Source organism: Heliconius melpomene, chromosome 5 (genome assembly GCF_056956725.1).
Source record: "Heliconius melpomene rosina isolate 202511_hmr_F chromosome 5, ASM5695672v1, whole genome shotgun sequence".
Lineage (NCBI taxonomy): Eukaryota > Metazoa > Arthropoda > Insecta > Lepidoptera > Nymphalidae > Heliconius > Heliconius melpomene.
Genome location: NC_140393.1, coordinates 4,739,123 through 4,760,090, shown reverse-complemented (window position 1 = coordinate 4,760,090; position 20,968 = coordinate 4,739,123). Strand labels below are relative to the sequence as shown.

At 31.4% G+C, this 20,968-nt stretch overlaps 3 protein-coding genes across 3 annotated transcripts; all 3 read right to left on the bottom strand.

Annotated features, from left to right (window-relative positions):
• Positions 1-659: 659 nt before the first annotated feature.
• LOC146538960 (uncharacterized) lies at positions 660-3,028 on the bottom strand. The gene is made up of 4 exons (XM_085186010.1): positions 2,937-3,028; positions 2,390-2,587; positions 1,640-1,804; positions 660-748 (listed from the first exon to the last, which is right to left on the bottom strand). The coding sequence occupies exons 1-3, from the start codon at positions 2,976-2,978 to the stop codon at positions 1,673-1,675; spliced, it is 372 nt and encodes a 123-aa protein (XP_085042136.1). The 5' UTR covers positions 2,979-3,028; the 3' UTR covers positions 660-748; positions 1,640-1,672.
• Positions 3,029-10,593: 7,565 nt separating this feature from the next.
• Positions 10,594-12,802, bottom strand: LOC146538959 (uncharacterized). Its single transcript, XM_085185768.1, has 4 exons — positions 12,681-12,802; positions 12,126-12,323; positions 10,927-11,091; positions 10,594-10,677 (listed from the first exon to the last, which is right to left on the bottom strand). The coding sequence occupies exons 1-3, from the start codon at positions 12,720-12,722 to the stop codon at positions 10,960-10,962; spliced, it is 372 nt and encodes a 123-aa protein (XP_085041894.1). The 5' UTR covers positions 12,723-12,802; the 3' UTR covers positions 10,594-10,677; positions 10,927-10,959.
• A 3,350-nt stretch (positions 12,803-16,152) lies between these two features.
• LOC146538958 (uncharacterized) lies at positions 16,153-16,908 on the bottom strand. The gene is made up of 2 exons (XM_085185658.1): positions 16,757-16,908; positions 16,153-16,669 (listed from the first exon to the last, which is right to left on the bottom strand). The coding sequence occupies exons 1-2, from the start codon at positions 16,790-16,792 to the stop codon at positions 16,352-16,354; spliced, it is 354 nt and encodes a 117-aa protein (XP_085041784.1). The 5' UTR covers positions 16,793-16,908; the 3' UTR covers positions 16,153-16,351.
• Between the last annotated feature and the right edge of the window lie 4,060 nt (positions 16,909-20,968).

The following is a 20,968-nucleotide window of genomic DNA, read 5'->3' as shown; positions in this document are numbered from 1 at the left end:
ATTTTTCAGAAGAAGAAAAGCCAAGAGCGCGTCTAAAGAGCAAGGGCAGCGCCCCGCCCCTACACCATGAATTCCTTTTTTTTATGAAGACTTCGGCTGCCACAATCATAAAAATAAATGTAACGAGCTGGTAACGTAATGGCTCAAATGCTGTAACTATGATGAAACTGAAAATTTATTCTTAATTGCTAAATAATATGTAGGGCATATACTCACATTTGAACATATAAGCTTAAATTAATCATTAATTTATACTAACCTAATACTAACGATTACTCTAAGGACTATACTGTTGATTCTTTCTCTATCTGAAACCAGTCTATTTGTAGATTTTGAAAGGGTGAGACCTGGTGATCTGTAAAACAGGTATATACCCAAAGATTGCCTTTATCCTCTGTACATATATGAAACGACGGTTGCGACACTCGGGATGGCGATACATGAACTAGTCTAGATTAATATGATACTAAAATATATAGATTGTATTATTCATAGTTAACTATGTTATTTATTTGTATTATCATGTATAATTTATTATTTCTTATTTATTTATTTTATACTTATCCAAGGTACATAAGTACTGTTACAACAGTCACAATTTTATTTTATTTATTTTAAATTGGCACGAAACCCTTGATGGAAGGACAATTAAAAAAAAATGAGACGTGAACAATATTTATTACAATACCATATTACATAAATATATTATAATACACTGAAAACTAACGTTTTTCGTATTCCAAGTTTCCTGAAAGAAAACAAAATAATTAAGCAATGTTATGAATTATAAATTCAAAAGCATCAAAAGTAAAAAATAGTAACTTTCATACTACAATAATTATATTATTACAATAGCTGAAATTAACTGAATTCAGTAAATAAATAAATATTTATCGTCATAAACAGTTAAAAGTTTAGCTGTTAACGTCGATGAATTTTAAAAATGAAGATTTATTTAATATAGATTTTAATCTTCATTTTCCATATATATTTAGACAGAGAGTGTTTACTTTAACTCCTTTTTCCAGGAGCAGAAGTATTCATTGTGTGATCAAGTACAATGCAAATTATTTAAATTAAATAGTAAAACATACAAAATGTGTGCATTTCTCATATTTTGTGAACACGTAACTTAATTATCTATTTAGTTTATTTTTCATTTAGTGTCACTGTTTAATTTGCCTTGTTTGCCATTTTCCTTAGAAGGATACGATTCGAATTAAGTACCTATAGTAGAAACTCGATTAACCGGAATAATTGTTGACGTTAGTCATGCGGATAATCGAAAATCTGGATGTATAAGGAAAAGCTGGTTGTATGCATATGTAGCACAAAATTGTTATATGTCTATTAAAAACAATATGTACACACCAATAAAAATTAAGAAATTTTACAACGTTTATTAGGAAATTATTAACATTTTCCAATATACGTATATAAATTACGTACGCACTTACGTACATATACATTTTCTTAGGTTTCCTAGTAGTAAGTTGTATAAAATAGTGATAGCGGTAATAGTCCGGATTATCGCGAATTCGTATAATCGAGGTCCAGATAATCGAGTTTCTACTGTGTTAGTAAAACTATTAGTTTAAAGAATGATAAGTCAAAAAAAAATTACTCAAAAGAGAATTACCATTATATCCAAAATTATTTAGTAAGATTTGCATTAACTGCCAGGGGAAAATGAGCATCCTTCTTCATTGCAGTAGCGTAGAATACCACTGCATTTGAGAGCACTTCCTTTAGGAGTAGAACTAATGTGAACCTCTCGTGTACAACTTAAATAGTAGTTATAGCCCTGTAAGTTTGAAAATTGTTAAATAATATGATAAATAAGATTAATTTGAAATACAAGCAGATTAATAAATACAATTGAACTAAACTATCAGCTAAGGTATCAAGCTAAAATGAACATCAAATATTGAGATACGGTCCCTTAGGACCCCCTTTTTGTTGCATTTTATATGAAATTTGCCGCATAATAAAAACCTTTAAGGTAATTCCCGTGGACCTGCAGCTATGAAATTTGGCCCGAAATTACAATAAAGGAAAAAACCGAAAAGAGGAAATTTATAGATATTTTGTAGTAAAAATAACTACACTACACACGACACTTGTATATCTTGTGATTTATATATAAATGACACTATTTTCATCTCTTTACATTCTGGGCCCAAAAATGTATGTAATCATTTCAATCTCCTTTATGCTTATGTATTGAAGTTAGCAATATAATAATAGTTTTTATCCATAAATAAAAACTATTAGTAGTGCTTTTTATATAAATATGCCCGCAAACTTAAGTTCGTAAAATTTTAAATATTGTTTATTAACTTTTATTAGTTCCCGTTAACTTATTGAATAGAATGTAGTGAAGACATACCTGTGAGAAGTTACATGAGGAAGCTAATAATGCTATAGTAGAGGAATCAAATAAAACAGATGCACTTCCATCTTGCTTTATTTCGGTATTATTTTCTTTTTTCGATGGTTGGTGGTGTTTTCTTCCATCTACTTGATCGTTATCGAAATCACCTGGTTCTAACGGATTTTCCTCAGCAAAAATAAAATTAACAGCTACCTGAAGTATGAGATTAAATGATTATTTAAAAAGTTTTTATAGAAATGCTACAAAGCTTGAATTATTTATGGAAAAAAAATCATAAAACTTCTTTTCGCTTGATCATTTAATATAGGAAAAAAAAGGGTAAAAAAATATCACAGTCAATATGTGTCTAAATCTACAATTTGTGTGGGCTACAAACTTTTTCTGGAACCTAAAATATATGTAAGAGAATCATTTCAAAATTGTTATTTCAAAAATATAAAAGAAATGTTATACTCGAAGCAATATATAGGGAAATCTGAGAACATTGACACAAGATAAGATTATATGTACAGAAGATAAAATCCAACACAAACCAACTTACAAGCGCTGTTAGAACAGCAAATATGAAGTTGCCCACAGCCATTATTGGTGTTTAATAGTGGTCGTTCTGTAAGAGCTCGACTGATCCGGAAAATAGTTATAAGTTGACTTTATATACTTCTAGCACATAATACGATTTATGCTAATTGCATATTTATTATAGGGCTGTGAAAAGTGTTTTTCTTCTGTTTCGTGTCAATGCTTGGAAAATTCAGATCATATTTTGCCAGTATTTAGCCACGTCAACTGCGGCATCTGTTGCCTCAATCAAGTCGTCATGTGAGCCGGTGAATGGACATTTCCATCGGCCAACCTGTAAACGATTAAGCGACTTCCATGTTGGCTGCAAGTTGTAATCTGCGGGTAGGCACTCTTTGGGGGGGACGGGACAAAGACTGAAAGTGGTGGGTGGTTTGTCTGCTATAGCCGTACTCTAGCACGACTCAGACCACAATCTATAATTTTGATAGCTTTAATAAAACTGTGGCGACTTTTCAAACGGGCACGAGGTGCGTTGTAGCCATAGAGTGGATGCCGAGGATCTTTTTCCTCCTCACGTCGGACATGCCACCTCATGTCGAACCTTAGGCGGCGCTTTACCAGCCAGAGGGTAGACCTTGTTTAGAAAAGTGTTAAATTTATCTATTTATCAATTAGCTGATAGGTATATTTTGCAAGAAAAAATGAAGTAGCTCTAACATGGTATAATATTAATAAAAAAATACTCGGTCAAATGTGAATCGGACTCACCCACCGAGGGTTCCGTATTCAATTTCAGTATTATAGGTCAACGGGAAGTACAATTTATGAAAATTGACAAACTTTAATTTGCATAGGCATTCATAAATAAAATTATTTGTTTGAATATAATACATAACGAATACACGGCAAATAAAGTTAACAAATATAATTTAATGGGCGATATAATTTAATTTTTTTTCTACTTTTAAATTTTCACTTCATTGTAAGTCCTTGCTTCGCACCAAATCTCATAACTGTACGTCCGTGAGAAGTACTCTATAGGTTTTGACTTCTCTATCAATTTTTACCAAATTCAGCATAAAATATGCTGATCGCTGCTCTTATCTTTAGATTGTGTTGGTCATCTCTGACCAAGCGCTTAAACAAAGCGCTTAAACAAACAAACAAACTCTTTCGCTTTATTATATTAATATAAATTCTGTCACCCCTCGAATATTACACCGAAAAACGACGTTAAAAACAACGGCGTATACTATACAACCTTTGTAGGTGTAGTATAATAAAATAATAGCAGTTTCATATGCCTTATTAAAACAATATAGTAAAACGAATCGTGAGGTCTTGATGAATGGTACTGTGTAGAATTGATAAAAGCAAATGGCGACAATAGTACCAGTGAAAGAGATAATACGTATGTGTGACTGTAAACGCGACTGGTTGAAGGTTCGATCCCCACTCGAGAGAAGGAAATATTTATTCAAATTTATAAGTATTTTAATTTCTTCACACTGGTGTCTAGAAAAATCGCGGCGTTGAGTGAGTTCTGCCACTCAACACGCAATACCTTCAGTATTCGGCGGAAAGTGGAGAACGAAGTGCCTTGACCCTAAATTGCCTCTCCTAATTTAAAGAATCCAATATTTAATTATGTTCTTCTAGCGCTTTTTTGTGTGTTCTGATCTTTTAATACCTAGATTAAATATCAAACACATATTTGTATTTTGATTAATTATCGTTATTTTTTAAAATAATTCTTGTATTCGTTTAAGCTCTGCTTTCCCCTTTGAAAACATTACTTTTAGTTTTATTTTATTTCAAAGCTTGTCTCATATTCTTTTGAGAATCGATAGTTTTGCGTCAGTCAAAGACAGAAGTCTTTCTTTTTTCTTTCTTGCATAATTTTTCAATTTAAGTAAATTAAACGCAAAAAATATTTTTTAGAAAAAGCTTTTATTTAAACGCTCTAAAAAGGAGAAAATAAAGTTTCTCTTTTAAATTTAAACTATAAACTCGTAACCTCATTATACACAATTTATATGATCATAAAAGCTTGTCGCGCTAAGGAATATTTGACTAAATTGAAACTTTAAAAATTTAAACTAAATACAGATTTTACGTAATTAATTTAGTACTAGTATATTTATAGAAGCAAATTGCTCGACAAGCTTTTATGATCTATATTTCATATATATTTGGCAATAAAATATAAGTATTTGGTAAATAACAACTTGTCTATTGTTATTATACAATAATACTTAGGACACTAAAAACCAACACGTTTTTTCATATGTCTTATATATTTTTTAAATTAATAACAATCTTAAGCATTTATATCTTAAATCGGCCTTTCTTATTTTTATGACGACTTTTGGAAAATAAATAAAAATGTATATCCTATAACACAAAAAAGCACACACCCCCTTGAAAACTGCTCTTCTTATATCGTCAATCAAATACTGCAACAAGGCATTACGTGCTCAAGGCACGAATATTTCTTACTTACGGCGAGAATATTTGATTTTTCTATTTTTTAGCCATCCGCGCTGTAAAACTGCTTTTCGTAAAACGCCAACAGCCCCACTCTTAACATCGATATTCAACGTTTTTGAAAGTCATAGTTTCAATTCTCTACGCAAGTTCAACTGTGTCTGTCGTTTTGTTAAAATATTTTTAGTTTTGTTTAAAAATAAAAAAAAAGTCAGTCATACCATATATCCAACTACTATAACTGCTTTTTATATTTTAAAAGTTGACAAAAGTGCTTTGTATTATTCCTTATCCCATTAAATGTTATTAAAGATAATTTTAGTGTCTGTAAAAATACTTTTTTAATTATTAAAATCGGACATTTCATTCAAAAGATCTAATAGACCGAGATCCCAGGGCCCCCAGACCTACGTCATTTTAGCAAGCTGAAATTTTGAGTATTAATAGTCTATATGCATACTCTCTAACTTGAAACTGACCGATTTGGAATTTTTTTTACAATGAGACGATTACCGTGTGAAAAAAAAACCTTATATCGCGTATGCTGTGGATAATACAGTTTAATCAATATCTACAAAAGTGCATTACAATTACACTGTGCTGGAGATAGAATATATACGCTATATTTTTATATAGATTAGTAATCGGTCAGTAAAACATGATACAGAGCTAAGCCCATCTTCACTTTAATAAATTTAAAGAGATAGTTGAATGTACTTCAAACTATCAATTGACATTTCATTTGCCTTTCAAATAACGTGCTGATAGCTGATACTAAACAGTTACCGCGTTGTTCTTTATTAAAATTATTTAAAGACCAAGATCTAGCTAGAGTGAAATATTTATTTACGTTTATATGTCCATTTCTTCGCTCTGGTGTTGAGGCAAAGCGCGGCGTTGAGTTCTGCCACTCAACACGCAATGTCTCCAGAATTCGGCTGAAAGTGGAAAACGCAGTGTCTTAACACTAGGTTCCCTCTGCCTACCCTGCTGTGTGGGATACAGCGTGAAGCTGATCTAGCAAGAATACACCTCTCACCAGAGCATATGCTCAACCCAAAGATCTTAGCCTCCAAAACATAGGTGAGGTCACATACAAAAGATAGGTGGTTTTTATATACAATATGATAAAGGACAATTAAAAGAAATGTGTGACGTGAATAATATTTATTACAGTTCCATATTACATAAATATATTATAACACACTGAAAATCGTTTTTCGTATTCCAAGTTTCCTGAAAGAGAACAAAATTGTTAAGGAATGTTATGAATATCAAACTCTCATACTAAAATAAATATTTTATTGCAATAACTGAAATTAACTGAAATCAGTAAATGAATAAATTTCACCGCCATAAACAGTAAAAGTTAATTTTTTTTATGTCTGTCGGTAGTAACTATATATTTAGATTAGTAAATGTTTACTTTAACTGAAGTAAATGATATTGTTGTAAATATTGTTGTTGAAAATGGATTCCAACTCAAATAGTGTTTCATATTTTGTAAATATCACGTAATTTAATTGCGTTTATTTGCGTCGTTTGCCATTTGCTTTAGAAGGATTCGATTAGAATTAAGTATTATTAAAACAATATTAGTTCAAAGAATGATGAGAAACTCAAAAGAGAATTACCATTATATCCAAAATAATTTAGTAAGATTTGCATTGATTGCCAGTGGACAACGAGCTATTCCCTTCATTGGATTAGCGTAAAGTACCATGGCATGAGAGAGCAAATCCCCTATTAGTGGAACGGCAGCGAACCTCTTTTGTACAACTTAAATAGAAGGTGGGACCCTGTAAGTTTGAAAATTGTAAAAAAATATGATAAATAAGAGTTATTTTAAATACAAGCAGATTAATAAATAAAATTGGGCAGGGGCACAAGGATGTGATTGTAGCGCGACGTTTGTGGGTTCGATCTCCACTCGAGAGCGAGGGCATGAATTATTATTTGTTAATATTTTAATTTCTTCGGTCTGGCACCAGCCCGGCGTTAAGTTCCGCCATTCAAAACGCAATGCCCCTTAAAATTTTGGTGAAAAATGGGGAATGGAGTGTTTTAACACTAGGTTCCCTCTGCCTACCCTGCTGTATACGGGATACAGAGTGTTGTTGTTTGCCAAATTTTATTAGTTCCCGTTGACCTATTGAATAAAATGTAGTGAAGATATACCTGTGTGGAGATAGATGAGGAAGATGGTACTGGTTTAGAAGAGGTGTCAAATAAAAGAGATATTGTTCCTTCTTGCTTTTTTTTGGTATCATTTCCTTTGCTTGGTGGTCTATTCTGTTTTCTTTCTTCTACTTGATCGTTATCGAAATCATTTAGTTTTAACGGATTTTCCTCAGCAAAAATAAAATTAACAGCTACCTGAATTGTGACATTAAATTATTATTCAAAAAATTTTTTTGTAAAAATGCTACAAACGTTGAATTATTTATAGAAATATTAATGATAATGAATTTTTTAAAAAAATATCACAATCATTATATCTCCAAATCTACTATTCGTGTGGGTTACAAACTTTTAACGGGACCTAAAATGTAATTATTATTTCAAAAATAAAAGCTAAAATTCTTATATTGGTTGAAAAGAAGATATCATAGGATAGAGACTCGAAGCATTATAGAGGGAAAATAGAGAACATCGACAGAACATAAGAACTAATACAAAGAGAATATTCTTGTGTTCTGTCGATGATGATAGGTCCAGGAGTTAAAATAAATCGTAATCCAACTTACGAGCGCTGTTAGAACAGCAAATATTAAGTTGCCCACAGCCATTATTGGTGTTTAATAGTGGTCGTTCTGTAAGAGCTCGACTGATCCGGAAAATAGTTATAAGTTGACTTTATATACTTCTAGCACATAATACGATTTATGCTAATTGCATATTTATTATAGGGCTGTGAAAAGTGTTAACTATATTTATTTATTATTGCTTTAATTTTTTTAAATTAGTTGATAAATATAACTTGTGAGCGTATGCATTCATTTTGTATGAAATAAAGTACAAATAAAAGTTTCTAATGATTTTTTTCTGCTTATAAATTTTCAGTTTTGGATTTTTTTTCATTAATGTTGTAAGTTCTCGTGCCAATTCTCATAACTGGGACGGGATTCTATAGGTTTTGACTACGCGGTGAATTTCATACAAAATGCAAAAGAACTAAGGGACTGTAGACTTGAATATTTGATAATAATTTTAGCTGGATACCTACCTCCACGCAATCTCGAGATAAATGGTCTTGACAGACGGACAACAATGTGATCCTACAAAAGGTACCAGTAGATCCAGAGATCTTAGCGCTTCAACAAACAAACAACTGTTCCGCTTTATTATATTAGTATAGATTCTGTCACCCTTTGAATATTATGCCGAAAAATAACGTTTACCTTTGTAGGTATAGTATAATAAAATAATAGCGCTTCATATGCTATATTAAAACAATATAGTAAAACGAATCGTGAGATCCTGATCCAAATGGCTACAATAGTACCGGTGAAAGAAATAATACGTATTATATGTAAACGCCATACGCCATGTAAACGCCATACGTCACACTTTGTGACTGTAAACGTGACTGGTTGTGGGTTCGATCCCCATTTGAGGGAAGGAAATATTTATTTTAATTTTAATTTTTATTTCTGCCTCCAGAATTCAGTGGAAACTGGAGAACGTAAGTTGCCTCTGCCTACTCTGCTGTGTGCGGAAAACAGCGTGAGCTGATTTAATTCAGTTTAATTTAGAGAAACCAATATTTAACTATATTTTATGAGTTCTGATCTTTTAACAGGTTAAAATATCAAACACATATTTGTATTTTGTTGGAATCTGATTTTTAAAAAAATTCGTTATTTTTTAAAATAATTCTTGTATTCAATTAAGCTATGCTTTCCCTTTAAAAACATATCTTTTGGTTTTATTACTAATTTTATTTCAAAATTCGTCTCATATTCTTTTGAGAATCGATAGTTTCGCTTCTATCTTTTCTTTTAGGTCGAGATCCCATCGCTTAAATCTGCAGGGATCTGTTTTTTTAATTAAACTTGTATTAATGAATAATACATGATTGTAGAATAGACAACTTGGCTTGCCTAGAAGAATCCTGCCGCAATCATCTTTAATTACATTTTTTCGTAACGCGTTTTTGGAGAAAATTGCTCTCATATGTTTTTTATATGAATCGCACATCATTTGAAAGAAAATCGCACAAGGAATTGGAAAATTAAGGGTTGCCAGCTCTCAGTCTGCCGCAAGTCCAGGGTTGCCTGGTTTAAACAGGTCACTTAATGTTAATAATTTGCACTCATGTGTTTTTTAATGAATTCATTATATATTAAATTAAAGCTTATTTCTTCTGAACACTATAACAAATGGTTGCGTGGCAAATAACTGCCGCAAACAGTGGTTGCCATCGTTTGAAATATTTTGTTCCGGTTCCGTTTGATCATGAGCATAGACGATGAAATGCGAGCGTCTGCCTTACGTTTTAAAGTGAAATATTATATAATAGAAGGTCAATCTTAAAATCAATGCTTATTCTAATTGTCCACCTGTTAAATGATGATTTTAATCATATTAAGTGCACGCAGAAAACTATTTAAAGATGAAATCATCCTTATTTTTCAAGTAAAATAATGAATCCTTAATATCAAGCCGTTGCTAAATCTATTTTCTAAATACTAATATTTATTTATATTACCATTTGAAAACGACTCAATTATCTTATTAAATAAATGTTTACAAATATCGATCTACTATAAGGTATTATTTACATCATGTAATTTAGTGCCACAAATCGCTTAGGCCTTTCAACTCACCTTTTAACTGTATGCAAATCCTAGACACCCACTACATAAAATTGCTTTGATAATCTTGCAAATCTAGAAATATCAGTTAAAATGCCAGTTATACCTCAAGCCAATTATTCTGAACTCTGAATTCTCGAAATTATGAGAAGTTAAGACGCTTCGACGATCCTCATACTTATACTTTTATCACAAACAGTACATTACTTCTACGCCTTTATTAAATGTTTTTTTTTGACTCAAAGGGACTTGGTTAGTATTGCTTTATAAGCGATTAGTAAATAAATCCCGAAATTGGTAAGGAGCTCGCGGTGGGCGATTACGATTCGCTCACGAATTACAATATGAAAGAGGACAATTAAAAGAAATATATGACGTGAATTATATTTATTACAGTACCATATTACAAAAATATATTATAATACATTGAAAATCGTTTTTCATATTCCAAGTTTCCTGAAAGAGAACAAAATAGTTATAGGAATGTTATGAATTATAAACTCAAAAGCATCAAAAGTAAAAATGGCGAGTAAAAATTGAAAAATCCACAGCAATTCAAATTATTTAAATTAACTTGTAAAACATATATAATAAAGAAAAAATATTGTTGCTGAAAATTTAGACCGAAGTGATAATGGATTCTAACTCAAATATTATGCATTTTTCATATTTTGTGACTATCAAGTAATTTAATTATCTATTTACCATTATATCCAAAATAATTTAGACAGATTTGCATTAACTGCGAGGTGATAATGAGCTTTTTCCTTTATTGGAGTAGCGTAAAGTACCACTGCATTGGAAGGCAATTCTTTTACTAGCAGAACGGCAGCGATCCATTTTTGTACAACTTAAATAGTAGATGGGGCCCTGTAAGTTTGAAAATTGTTAAAAAATATGATAAAAAAGGGTTATTTTAAATACAAGCAGATTAATAAATTAAATTGAACTTGAAGATATTAATATTAGAGGCCGTCATGGCGCAGGGGCACAAGGATGTGACTATATGTTCCGCCGTTCAACACGCAATGCCCCGTTAAATTTTGGTGAAAAATGGGGAACGGAGTGTCTTAACACTAGGTCACCTCTGCCTACCCTGCTGTATACGTGATACAGGCTGAAGCTGTTTTTTTTATTAACTTAAATATTCGTATACGAAACATATTGATAAAAATTTAACAATGCAACAGATTTTTCAGATTATCATATTTTTTAAGGTTCCGTACCTCAAAAGTAAAAAAACGGAAGCTTTATGGGATTCCTTTGTTGTCAGTCTGTCTATTAATTTATCTTAAAATCGTAAGAAGGTATCGAGCTTAATGTCAAATATTGAGGGAAAAGTCAAGTTTCTAAGTCAACGCAATCAAAAGATACGGACATTCATGCATCCTGGTTGCTGCATCTTGTATGAAATTTGCCGCATAATCAAACCTAAAGGATTATTCCCAGCGACGTAAAGCTATAAAATTTGGCACGAAAGTACAATATAAATAAAGGAAAAAACTGAAAAGTGGAAATTTATACGTATTTCGTAGAAAAAATAATTATAAATTTTTAACAAACGCAAACTTAAATTTGTTAACTTTACTCGTCGCGTAATCAAAACCTATATTGTCGGGAAACAGAAAACGCCCTATCGGTAATTTCCCTTACCATACCGACCTACAATAATGAAATTTGGCAAGAAGTGAGAACAATATAAACATTGAACAATATAAATTAAGAAAAATATCGTAAAAATGAAAATGTATGCTTGTGTCATAGAAAAACTATTGCAAACTTATACTTGTAGTACAAAATAAGTAAAAATGCCCGCAAACTTAAGTTTGTCAAATTTTAAATGTTGTTTGCTAACTTTCATTAATTTCCGTTGACCTATTGAATAGAATGTAGTGAAGACATACCTGTGTGGAGTTAGATGAGGAAGATAATACAGGCCCAGAAGAGGTGTCAAATAAAATAGATATTGTACTTTCTTTGTTTTTTTCTGTATCATTTTTTTTGCTTGGTGGTTTGTCTTGTTTTCTTTCTTCTACTTGATCGTAATCGAAATCATCTAATTCTAACGGATTTTCCTCAGCAAAAATAAAATTAACAGCTACCTGAATTATGAGATTAAATTATTATTCGAAAAGTTTTTTGTAGAAATGCTACAAAGCTTGAATTATGTATTTATGGAAATCAATAATTCATAAAATTTCTTTTCGCTTGATTATTTAATATTAAATGAAATGATAAAAAAATATTATAGTCAATATGTGTCTAAATGTACCATTTGTGTGGGTTACAAACTTTTTCTGGGACCTAAGATTTAAGAGAATCATTTCAAAAATATAAGAGAAATTTTATTTTGGTTAGAAAAGAAGAAATCGCAAGACTCGAGGCGATATACAAGGAAAATAGAGAAGATCGACAGAAGATAAGGTATAGAAGATAAAATAAATCACAATCCAACCTACCAGAGTTGTTAGTACAGCAAATATTACGTTGCCCACAGCCATTATTGGTGTTTAATATTGGTCGTTCTGTAAGAGCTCGACTGATCCGGAAAATAGTTATAAGTTGACTTTATATACTTCTAGCACATAATACGATTTATGCTAATTGCATATTTGTTATAGGGCTGTCAAAACTGTTAACTCTACTTATTTATTAGTTGACTAATGGATATATTTTGCTTTAAATATAACTTTGTGGGCGTATGCACTACTTTTGTAAGAAATTAACTACAAATATAAGTTTGCATTGATTTTTTTTATAAATTTTCACTTTTGGTTCTCGCTTTGAGGAAAGAGGGGAAGGAAGGAGGTCCGGGAAGCACCATAAACGATGCATAAATTGGTTCTCATATGATTGCGTTAGCTTTGAAGTTTGATCTGTACTCCAAAGGACCTTAGACCTGAATATTTGATATTAATTTTAGCTGGATACCTCCACGCATGGTCCACGCACTCATGGTCTTGACAGACGGACAACAATATGATCCTACAAGAGGTACCAGTAGATTCAGAGATCTTAGCGCTTAAACAAACAAACAAACCGTTCCGCTTTATTATATTAGTATAGATTCTGTCACCCCTCAAATATTATACCGAAAAACGTTTATATTTGTAGGTGTAGTACCTATAATAAAATAATAGCGGTTTTATATGCCTTATTAAAACAATATAGTAAAACGACTCGTGAGGTCGTGATGAATGCCACTGTGTAGAGTTGATAAAAGCAAATGGCGACAATAGTACCGGTGAAAGAGATAATGCGTGCGACTGGGTGTGGGTTCGATCTCCACTCGAGAAAAGGAAATATTTATTTAAATTTATATTATCATTTCTTCGCTCTGGTGTCGAGGTAAAGCGCGTCTTAAATCTAGGTTCCCTCTGCCTACCTTGCTTTATGCGGGATGCAGCGTGAAGCTGATTTATTTTATGTATTTATTTATTTATAAATACGAAATGTTTTTACATTATATTTGCCATAAAATAATTTACCGAAATTGTTGAATTGTTGAAATTGTTGAATTTATAAATAGGAAGTACTAAGGAAGGAACGTTTATGAATATATAAGAACCTATGTACTCCCTCTTCCCCATTATGCATAGCGGCGCACAATTTGCTTACGTAAATGAATACTTCATGTTAGAGCTAATAGACGCGATTATACGTTTTCGTCCAAGAAAATTTTACTTAAATTAATATATGACATGTATTGAAGTGTACCTTCAAATTCAAATTTGAAGGTATATACATACATATCTCTGTTTGTTTGTTTGTCTGTAACTTAATGAAAATTGGCAGACATTGAGTTTGGGAAAGGTTTTTATTAAAAAGGATTTTGGCCTATGTCTATCTACTAATATACAAAACCATAAAAAATCGACATAGGCATGCTGTACCTGTAAAACACAAGTTCACGTTTTATTCCGCACGTTGCATGGTAGGGAGAGAATAGTCCGTTCCCATTCAGACACTTCTGTTTCCCACTTTCCGCCGATTTTTCAAGGCATTACTTAGGCATTTCATTCATTTCAAAGTGTTACGAGAGTGAGAAAATGAACATATTAAATTTTCTTTAAAAAATGGAAAGAAAACCCACCTCTATCGTGTAAACACGATAGTGGTGGGTGGTGGTGATGTGGTGTTGGGTGCTCCTGTCCAATATAGATACAATATGTAATTAAAAAAGTGGATAATCGTTGCGGGTTTGATTCTCAATCGAGGAACACTTAACACTAGGTTCCCTCTGCCTGCTCTCTACGTCTCTGTGCCTCAATTAAATTATTGATGAGGGAAGTGGAGTAATGTGTCACTAAGTTTCTTCCGCCTACTCTGCATGATACAAGATTTTATTTAAGATAAAAAAAAGATTTAAATATTTATATATAAATATGTAAAATGTGTTTTATTTTCGTTGATTCACAAAAAAATAATAAAAGAAAGTACAATAGGCACGGTAATAAAATCTCTTAAGCCCAGACTTATGAAAAGCCTAATGTAAATAAAATAGAGCGAACGTTTAATGATGCTTGTAGATGATTTGAAATTTTATGGAATTTTTTGGTAAAGAATAAACCTCATGATACAAACATTTTTAGATTAAGGAAATGTTTAAGCATTTTTTTTATGTTCATAGTATATTTAGACTGAAGAAATTAAAATTATTAAATATTTCATTTACTCGAGTGGGTATCGAACCCATTATCTGTCTCATGTACACGTCTATGACCCGTCACCACGACTGGCTTCGTTCGTCAGCGACATTAACACATGTACTCGTATGATTTAAATTTGTCTAATAAAATACGTGTAAATTAAATTTGTCTTACATAATTTTGCGAATTGAGTGTGCTTTATTTCATAAGAGTTCTTAGGTGTATTATAGTCAATTTTATTAAAGGTGAAATATGAATGTATAAAGAATGAAGAGAAGCTTTAAAAAATGAATAAAAGTATAGGTAATAAGTAGTGGCATAAAATTATAAGCTTATTGAACTGCTATATAGTTTTTAACGGAGTGTCTTAACACTAGAATCCCTCTGTCAAGACTGATGTATGCGGGATACAGCGTGAAGCTGATTTGATTCCTAAAATCAAATCTGCGGAGCCATCTTAACTAACTTAAGGTCTGCCACGACTTGTTGACCGTACTGTACTAACTGTTTAATCATAATAATTACTTTCAAATTGTTTGGCGTAAATGAATTCAAAGCTCAATTCAGTCACGGAATTTAATAAAATCTTTGGAATTAAAGAGCCTATTTTCTATTTTCAGAAAGCTAAACCACTTTAAGTCTTTAAAAAATATCAAAATAACAGGAACAAGGAACGGAATAATGAATAATTATTATACAGTAAACATAATGAAAATTTATCTCGTGACATATCTAATTAAAGTAATTAATATATTCGAGTAATCAACCAACGCCTCATGAGTTGATACGAATCATGTGGCTGTTATCAGCATGACGCATTGTTTGATTTCGTCATAGAGGTGATCCGTATATCAATATTTATTTAAGCTTCACGCATACTCCCGCACATAGCAGGGTAGGCACAGGGAACCACTTCCATTCCCCAATTTGCCGCCGAAGACCCGATTTTTGCGGGATGTCCCGATTTTTAAATGTCGAAGGGGCCAGACATGGTTACACTTTTCGTCAATTACTCCACGCACTTAAAAACCTCAAATAAATATAATTTAGTACTACAAAACACTTCTATAGTGTAAAATACAATATAATATAGGAAATTGCAACTTTTTTAACATAACAGATTTTATACGAAAACTTAATAAAACAAGGGTTCCATATTGGAAAATAAATGCCTACATGTTTTTAAATCATGTTACATTTTTTTTTAGACAAATAAGGCGTTCCATCCAAATGCAGTGACTTCGACTAAAATAAATAAAAATAGGGTAAATAGAAATACATATTTTATAATAATGCTCTTTATTTGAAGACGTAAAAAAATGAATAAATAAATTTAATTTTATTATTTATGAATTGTAAAGAATTTATAATATTGTTTAAAAATTATACAGATTACCATAATAATCCTGAACACATGTAAGTTTAAAATATGCTTAATAGGCATAAACCTCAGTCATAAAAAAAATTCATCTTATAAAACCTTAGGCAGCCTTAGCTGGAACAGCAGGCACTGCACATTCTGCTGAAGGTGTTGCAGAGCATTCTCCAAGATTGCAATGGGGCAGGGCTGGATCACTGCAGGCACGTTGGATTCCGCCTATTTTAGTGCAGACAACTTTGGTTGAACAATCAAGACAGGCGGAGCCGATGGTGGAGCATGGAGTCCATTGAGGATACCATGGGGCAGCTGAGACCCATGGTGGAATCCATGGATTAGCTCCAGCAGCCGGGGGACCACCTGCACCGGCTCCAGGCCATCCAGGCCAACCAGCAGCTGGCACTGCAGCTGCTACTGCTATCTAAAATTATAGTAAAAAACATTAAATTATACAATATTATTTATATATACATAGATATATTAACTAAAATTTTATATTAATACTTACAATAATGCAAAATGCAAGAACAATCTTTGAAGCCATATTTCTTGATTTATTATTTTAATGAAATTGTAATGATGTTCTCTTGTTATTGAGCTCACTTCTTATACCTTTCTTTGTTTGTTTAAGGATAGTATCTGTACACCTAATGAGATATTAACGAGGTGGTTTTCCCAATGGAATAAGAATATTGTAATAGATAACAAAGTTTAAACAGATAAACGGCTTATTAATGTTTTTCCATGGGGGTTCTTTCATGTAAGTATGGATAGTAATTAAATTTAATAATTATTACTGATCTTAACGTATATGATAACTGTTATATTATTTTATAAATAAAATTGTAAATTATATTATGCTTAAAATTTTTGTATTTAATAATGAATATTAATATTTTGTCAATTTTTTTAAAGTTAAGTAGCGAAAAATTGATTACATTCACTTGATCCAAATACACAATAAAAATAATAATATAAATGAAAATATCAAAAAACTAATAGAATAAATAAATATTAAAAAATAATTATGTCGAAAAAAAGCAATATGGGATCATTTTTTGTTACTTTTTTAGTGAATTTAATTTTTTTTTCATTGTAAATATTTTTATACTGATACTACCATTTTGTTTGCGTATGTGTGTTTAACGAGAGTTGATAGAACTTGATAAAATTTCCCCAAACACGTTTTGTTTTGTATTGCGCCTGGGAAATTTGCTACTTCTTTATTTGTTAACATAGATTAATTGCTGGAAAATCTTTAAAATGTATAAATAATAAATAAAAATAATATTTTTTTCTAAAAAGAAGACATTTAATAAAATTGGAAAGATTTCATGATAAATGAGATATATTTCCAATTGGAAATCTATCTTCTTATATAATAAGTCAAGAAGATCATATTGGAGAAGATTTATTAAGGCTGGTGCTTTGTGTATTAATTACATGTATTGTGCGTACAATAACTAAACTATTACTTTTGAATTTTATATATAAATATAATATATAAAGCATTAATTATTTTTACCAATAGGATCTGCTGGAGCACGTGGAATTTTAAGGCGGAGACATAAGACTACAATATCTAATAGAATATTGTAATTGAATAACACAATAAGTATGTTATATTTACAAAAAAAAACTTTAACAATAATATTTAAAGAAATTTCATTATATTTTGATACCTAATAAGCTTTATTAAAACACAATATAGGTAAGAGTACGAAATCAATAAACTACGTAACTTAGTTTCAAATAAATTATACGACATAAATTAAATTAGCTTCACGCAGTATCCCGCACACAACAGGGTAGGCAGAGGGAACCTAGTGTTTAGACACTGCGTTCCCCAGTTTTTGCCGAATTCTGGAGGCATTGCGCTTTGCCTCGTCACCAGAGCGAAGAAATGAAAATATAAATGTAAATAAATATTTAATTTCTTGGAGTGGGGATCGAATCCACAACCGTCGAGTTACAGTCACAGTTTTCTGCCGCTGTGCCATGAGGGTATTAATATTTGTATATTTCATTATGAAATATGAAATATGAAATATTTATTTCCTTGAGTAGGAATCGAACTCACAACCTGTCGCGTGTACAGTAAACTAAACTCTATTTCAAAGGGAATTTTAAAATTTGATAATTTCATAGAATACAATTTCTTGTTATCACGCTAATGAAGGTTGGTACTGTACTTGTTTGTTTTCACCGACAAGCAACGCGATAGCGATCCGTCAGCATACAAACATTTTAATACTCTACGACATGATTATATTTACATTTACATAAACAGTATATTAGTTAATATTTTGAATTAGTTATTATTCCCGTTAATATGTTGTTATAAAAATTAATATTTTTCTTTAAATATTATTTCTATATAAAGCTGTAATATTAAATGTTTCAACTAAAGCACAATGTGAGAACGAATGCATAGTTCAATTGTATAAAATTTGCTGTAAGGGGCTTTTTTAGGATATCTAATTGTAAAGAAGATCATTTCAGGCAAGTTTTTTTAGCGTTAGGTTGAATCCGGCATGTAGCAGGGTAGGCAGAGAGAGCTTAGTTCTTACTCTCCATTTTTCACCAATTTCTGGAGGAACTCCGTTGTAAGGAACTCAACGCAGCGCTTTTGTCTTAAATATTAAATATGAATGGGAATTGAACCCACAATCTGTCGCCTTTGTAGTCACAAAAAAAGTCTTATCTATAACTACTTGTAAAGAAGATCATTTCGAAAAAGTATTTTTTCAGCTTTACGCTGTATCCGTCATATTGCAGGATAGGCAGTAGGAACTCTGTTATGACACTATGTTCTCAACTTTTTTTTAATAATAATTCTCTAGACCTTATGTGATAAGAGTCAATGCTCTTGTTCCCAAAGCAAGGAAATTAAAATATTAAATAACTAGCGGCAGGGCCGGTTTTAGCACTACCGGCGCCCTGGGCGAAATTTTTTCGGCGCCCCCTAACTACATTTCAATAATATACAAAACAGGGAAATGAGTACAATGAAATAACCATGTATTTAAAATAAAAATAAAATTTCACTTCTTCTAGCCTTTCTATCTGCGAACTCTTTTATTAGGCATTCAAAGTCTATGTTTTCTGCAATTTTATTTTCAAAGTTGATAAATATTTCATTTTTTTAGATATCAAAGACGACGATGACTTTGTTTTTTTTTTTTAGATATCAAAGACGACGGTGACTGTTTTTTTTTTTTAGATATCAAAGACGACGGGACTTTGTTTTTTTTTTAAATCTCGCAAAGCGCCCTAAACGGGCGTCTACGGCGCCCTTTTTTACCGGCGCCCTTGGGCAGTCGCCCAGGCTCGCCCTACCCTAACGCCGCTAGTGACTAGCGGACGCGCGCAGCTCCGCTTGCTTATTTAGGAGTGAATTATAATAAACCACGAAACACGTGTACAATTAAATATTTTTAAGATTCTAAATTTCAAATTTTATAAAAATCGGTGGCGATTTAAAGACTTTTCCATACAAACTTTCAACCCCTTATTTGCACCCTTAGGGGTTGAATTCTACAAAACCATGAAACACATGTTCAATTCAATATTGTTAAGAGTCTACATTTAAAATTTTATAATAATCGGTGGCGTTTTAAAGATTTTTCCATACAAACTTTCAACCCCTTATTTGCACCCTTATAGAAAGAACTCTAAAAAACCATGAAACACGTGTTCAATTAAATACTTTTAAGAGTCTGAATTTCAAATTAAGAATCGATGCTGATTTAAAAAATTTTCCATACTAACTTTCAACCCCTATTTTGGCCCTTTAGGGTTAAAATTTTTCAAAATCCCTTCTTAGTGGATGTCCAGATTACGAAAGTCTGTCTAAATTTAACGTTTCTACGCACAGCGGTTACGGCTGTGCGTGCGTCTTACCTCAGTCAGTGAGGACAAATCCTTTTATATATATAGATGAATTCTTCTGAGTGGGAATCGAACCCGTAACTGTCGCGTTATTACCCACTACTCACTAACGGTGTGTGAACAGAGCGAATGAATATATGTATTAAAATCGAGAATAGAGTCATATATTCCTTAATTATTTCTACAGTATAATTATGCGTGAAGTAAAAAAAATGACAACGTCCAAAATTTTGCATATAATTTTGATATTGTTATACTTATTTACTTAAATATTTTACTAATTTATAATGAAAATAATTTTATAATACTTCATACAAAAAAATATGAGGAGATTAATTTGGAATAAATCCCCTCTTAGATGTGATAGGTACGGTACGGCTTTATATTCAATGTGTATTAAAATTACAACAGAATTCCAATATGATACGTACGAATTTCAGTTTATTATTAATGTAAAACATAACAATAAAGTAATAATAAAATTGTATTGATTAATATCATGTTTTAGGTATTGTTATAATTTTGATATTTAATACTAAGAAGAAAAAAAGTAGCTTTTATTACAGCAGAGAAAGCAGAGGGAACCTTGTGTTAAGGCACACCAAATTCGCGAGGCATTGCATGTTGAGTGGCGGAACTTAACGCCGCGCTTTACCATAAGAAAATATCAAACGATGGCAAACGAACGCGATCTATGTTTAAATTTTAGAGAGTTTCGCCAACATACATGAAAACTGTATGTATATAAGTACATATTAACATTTTTTTTATAATAATTATTAATGTAGGTACCATTCTTTTATTTTTGCTATTATGTTATAATTTCCTC

Excerpts from the sequence above, each read along its gene's own strand:
- LOC146538958 (XM_085185658.1), bottom strand. The coding sequence starts at position 16,792 with ATGGCTTCAAAGATTGTTCTTGCATTTTGCATTATT. Across the intron at positions 16,670-16,756 it reads TTCTTGCATTTTGCATTATT|ATAGCAGTAGCAGCTGCAGT; the intron begins GTAAGTATTAAT and ends CTATAATTTTAG.
- LOC146538960 (XM_085186010.1), bottom strand. The coding sequence starts at position 2,978 with ATGGCTGTGGGCAACTTCATATTTGCTGTTCTAACAGCGCTT. Across the intron at positions 2,588-2,936 it reads TTGCTGTTCTAACAGCGCTT|GTAGCTGTTAATTTTATTTT; the intron begins GTAAGTTGGTTT and ends CTCATACTTCAG. Across the intron at positions 1,805-2,389 it reads CCTCATGTAACTTCTCACAG|GGCTATAACTACTATTTAAG; the intron begins GTATGTCTTCAC and ends TCAAACTTACAG.
- LOC146538959 (XM_085185768.1), bottom strand. The coding sequence starts at position 12,722 with ATGGCTGTGGGCAACGTAATATTTGCTGTACTAACAACTCTG. Across the intron at positions 12,324-12,680 it reads TTGCTGTACTAACAACTCTG|GTAGCTGTTAATTTTATTTT; the intron begins GTAGGTTGGATT and ends CTCATAATTCAG. Across the intron at positions 11,092-12,125 it reads CCTCATCTAACTCCACACAG|GGCCCCATCTACTATTTAAG; the intron begins GTATGTCTTCAC and ends TCAAACTTACAG.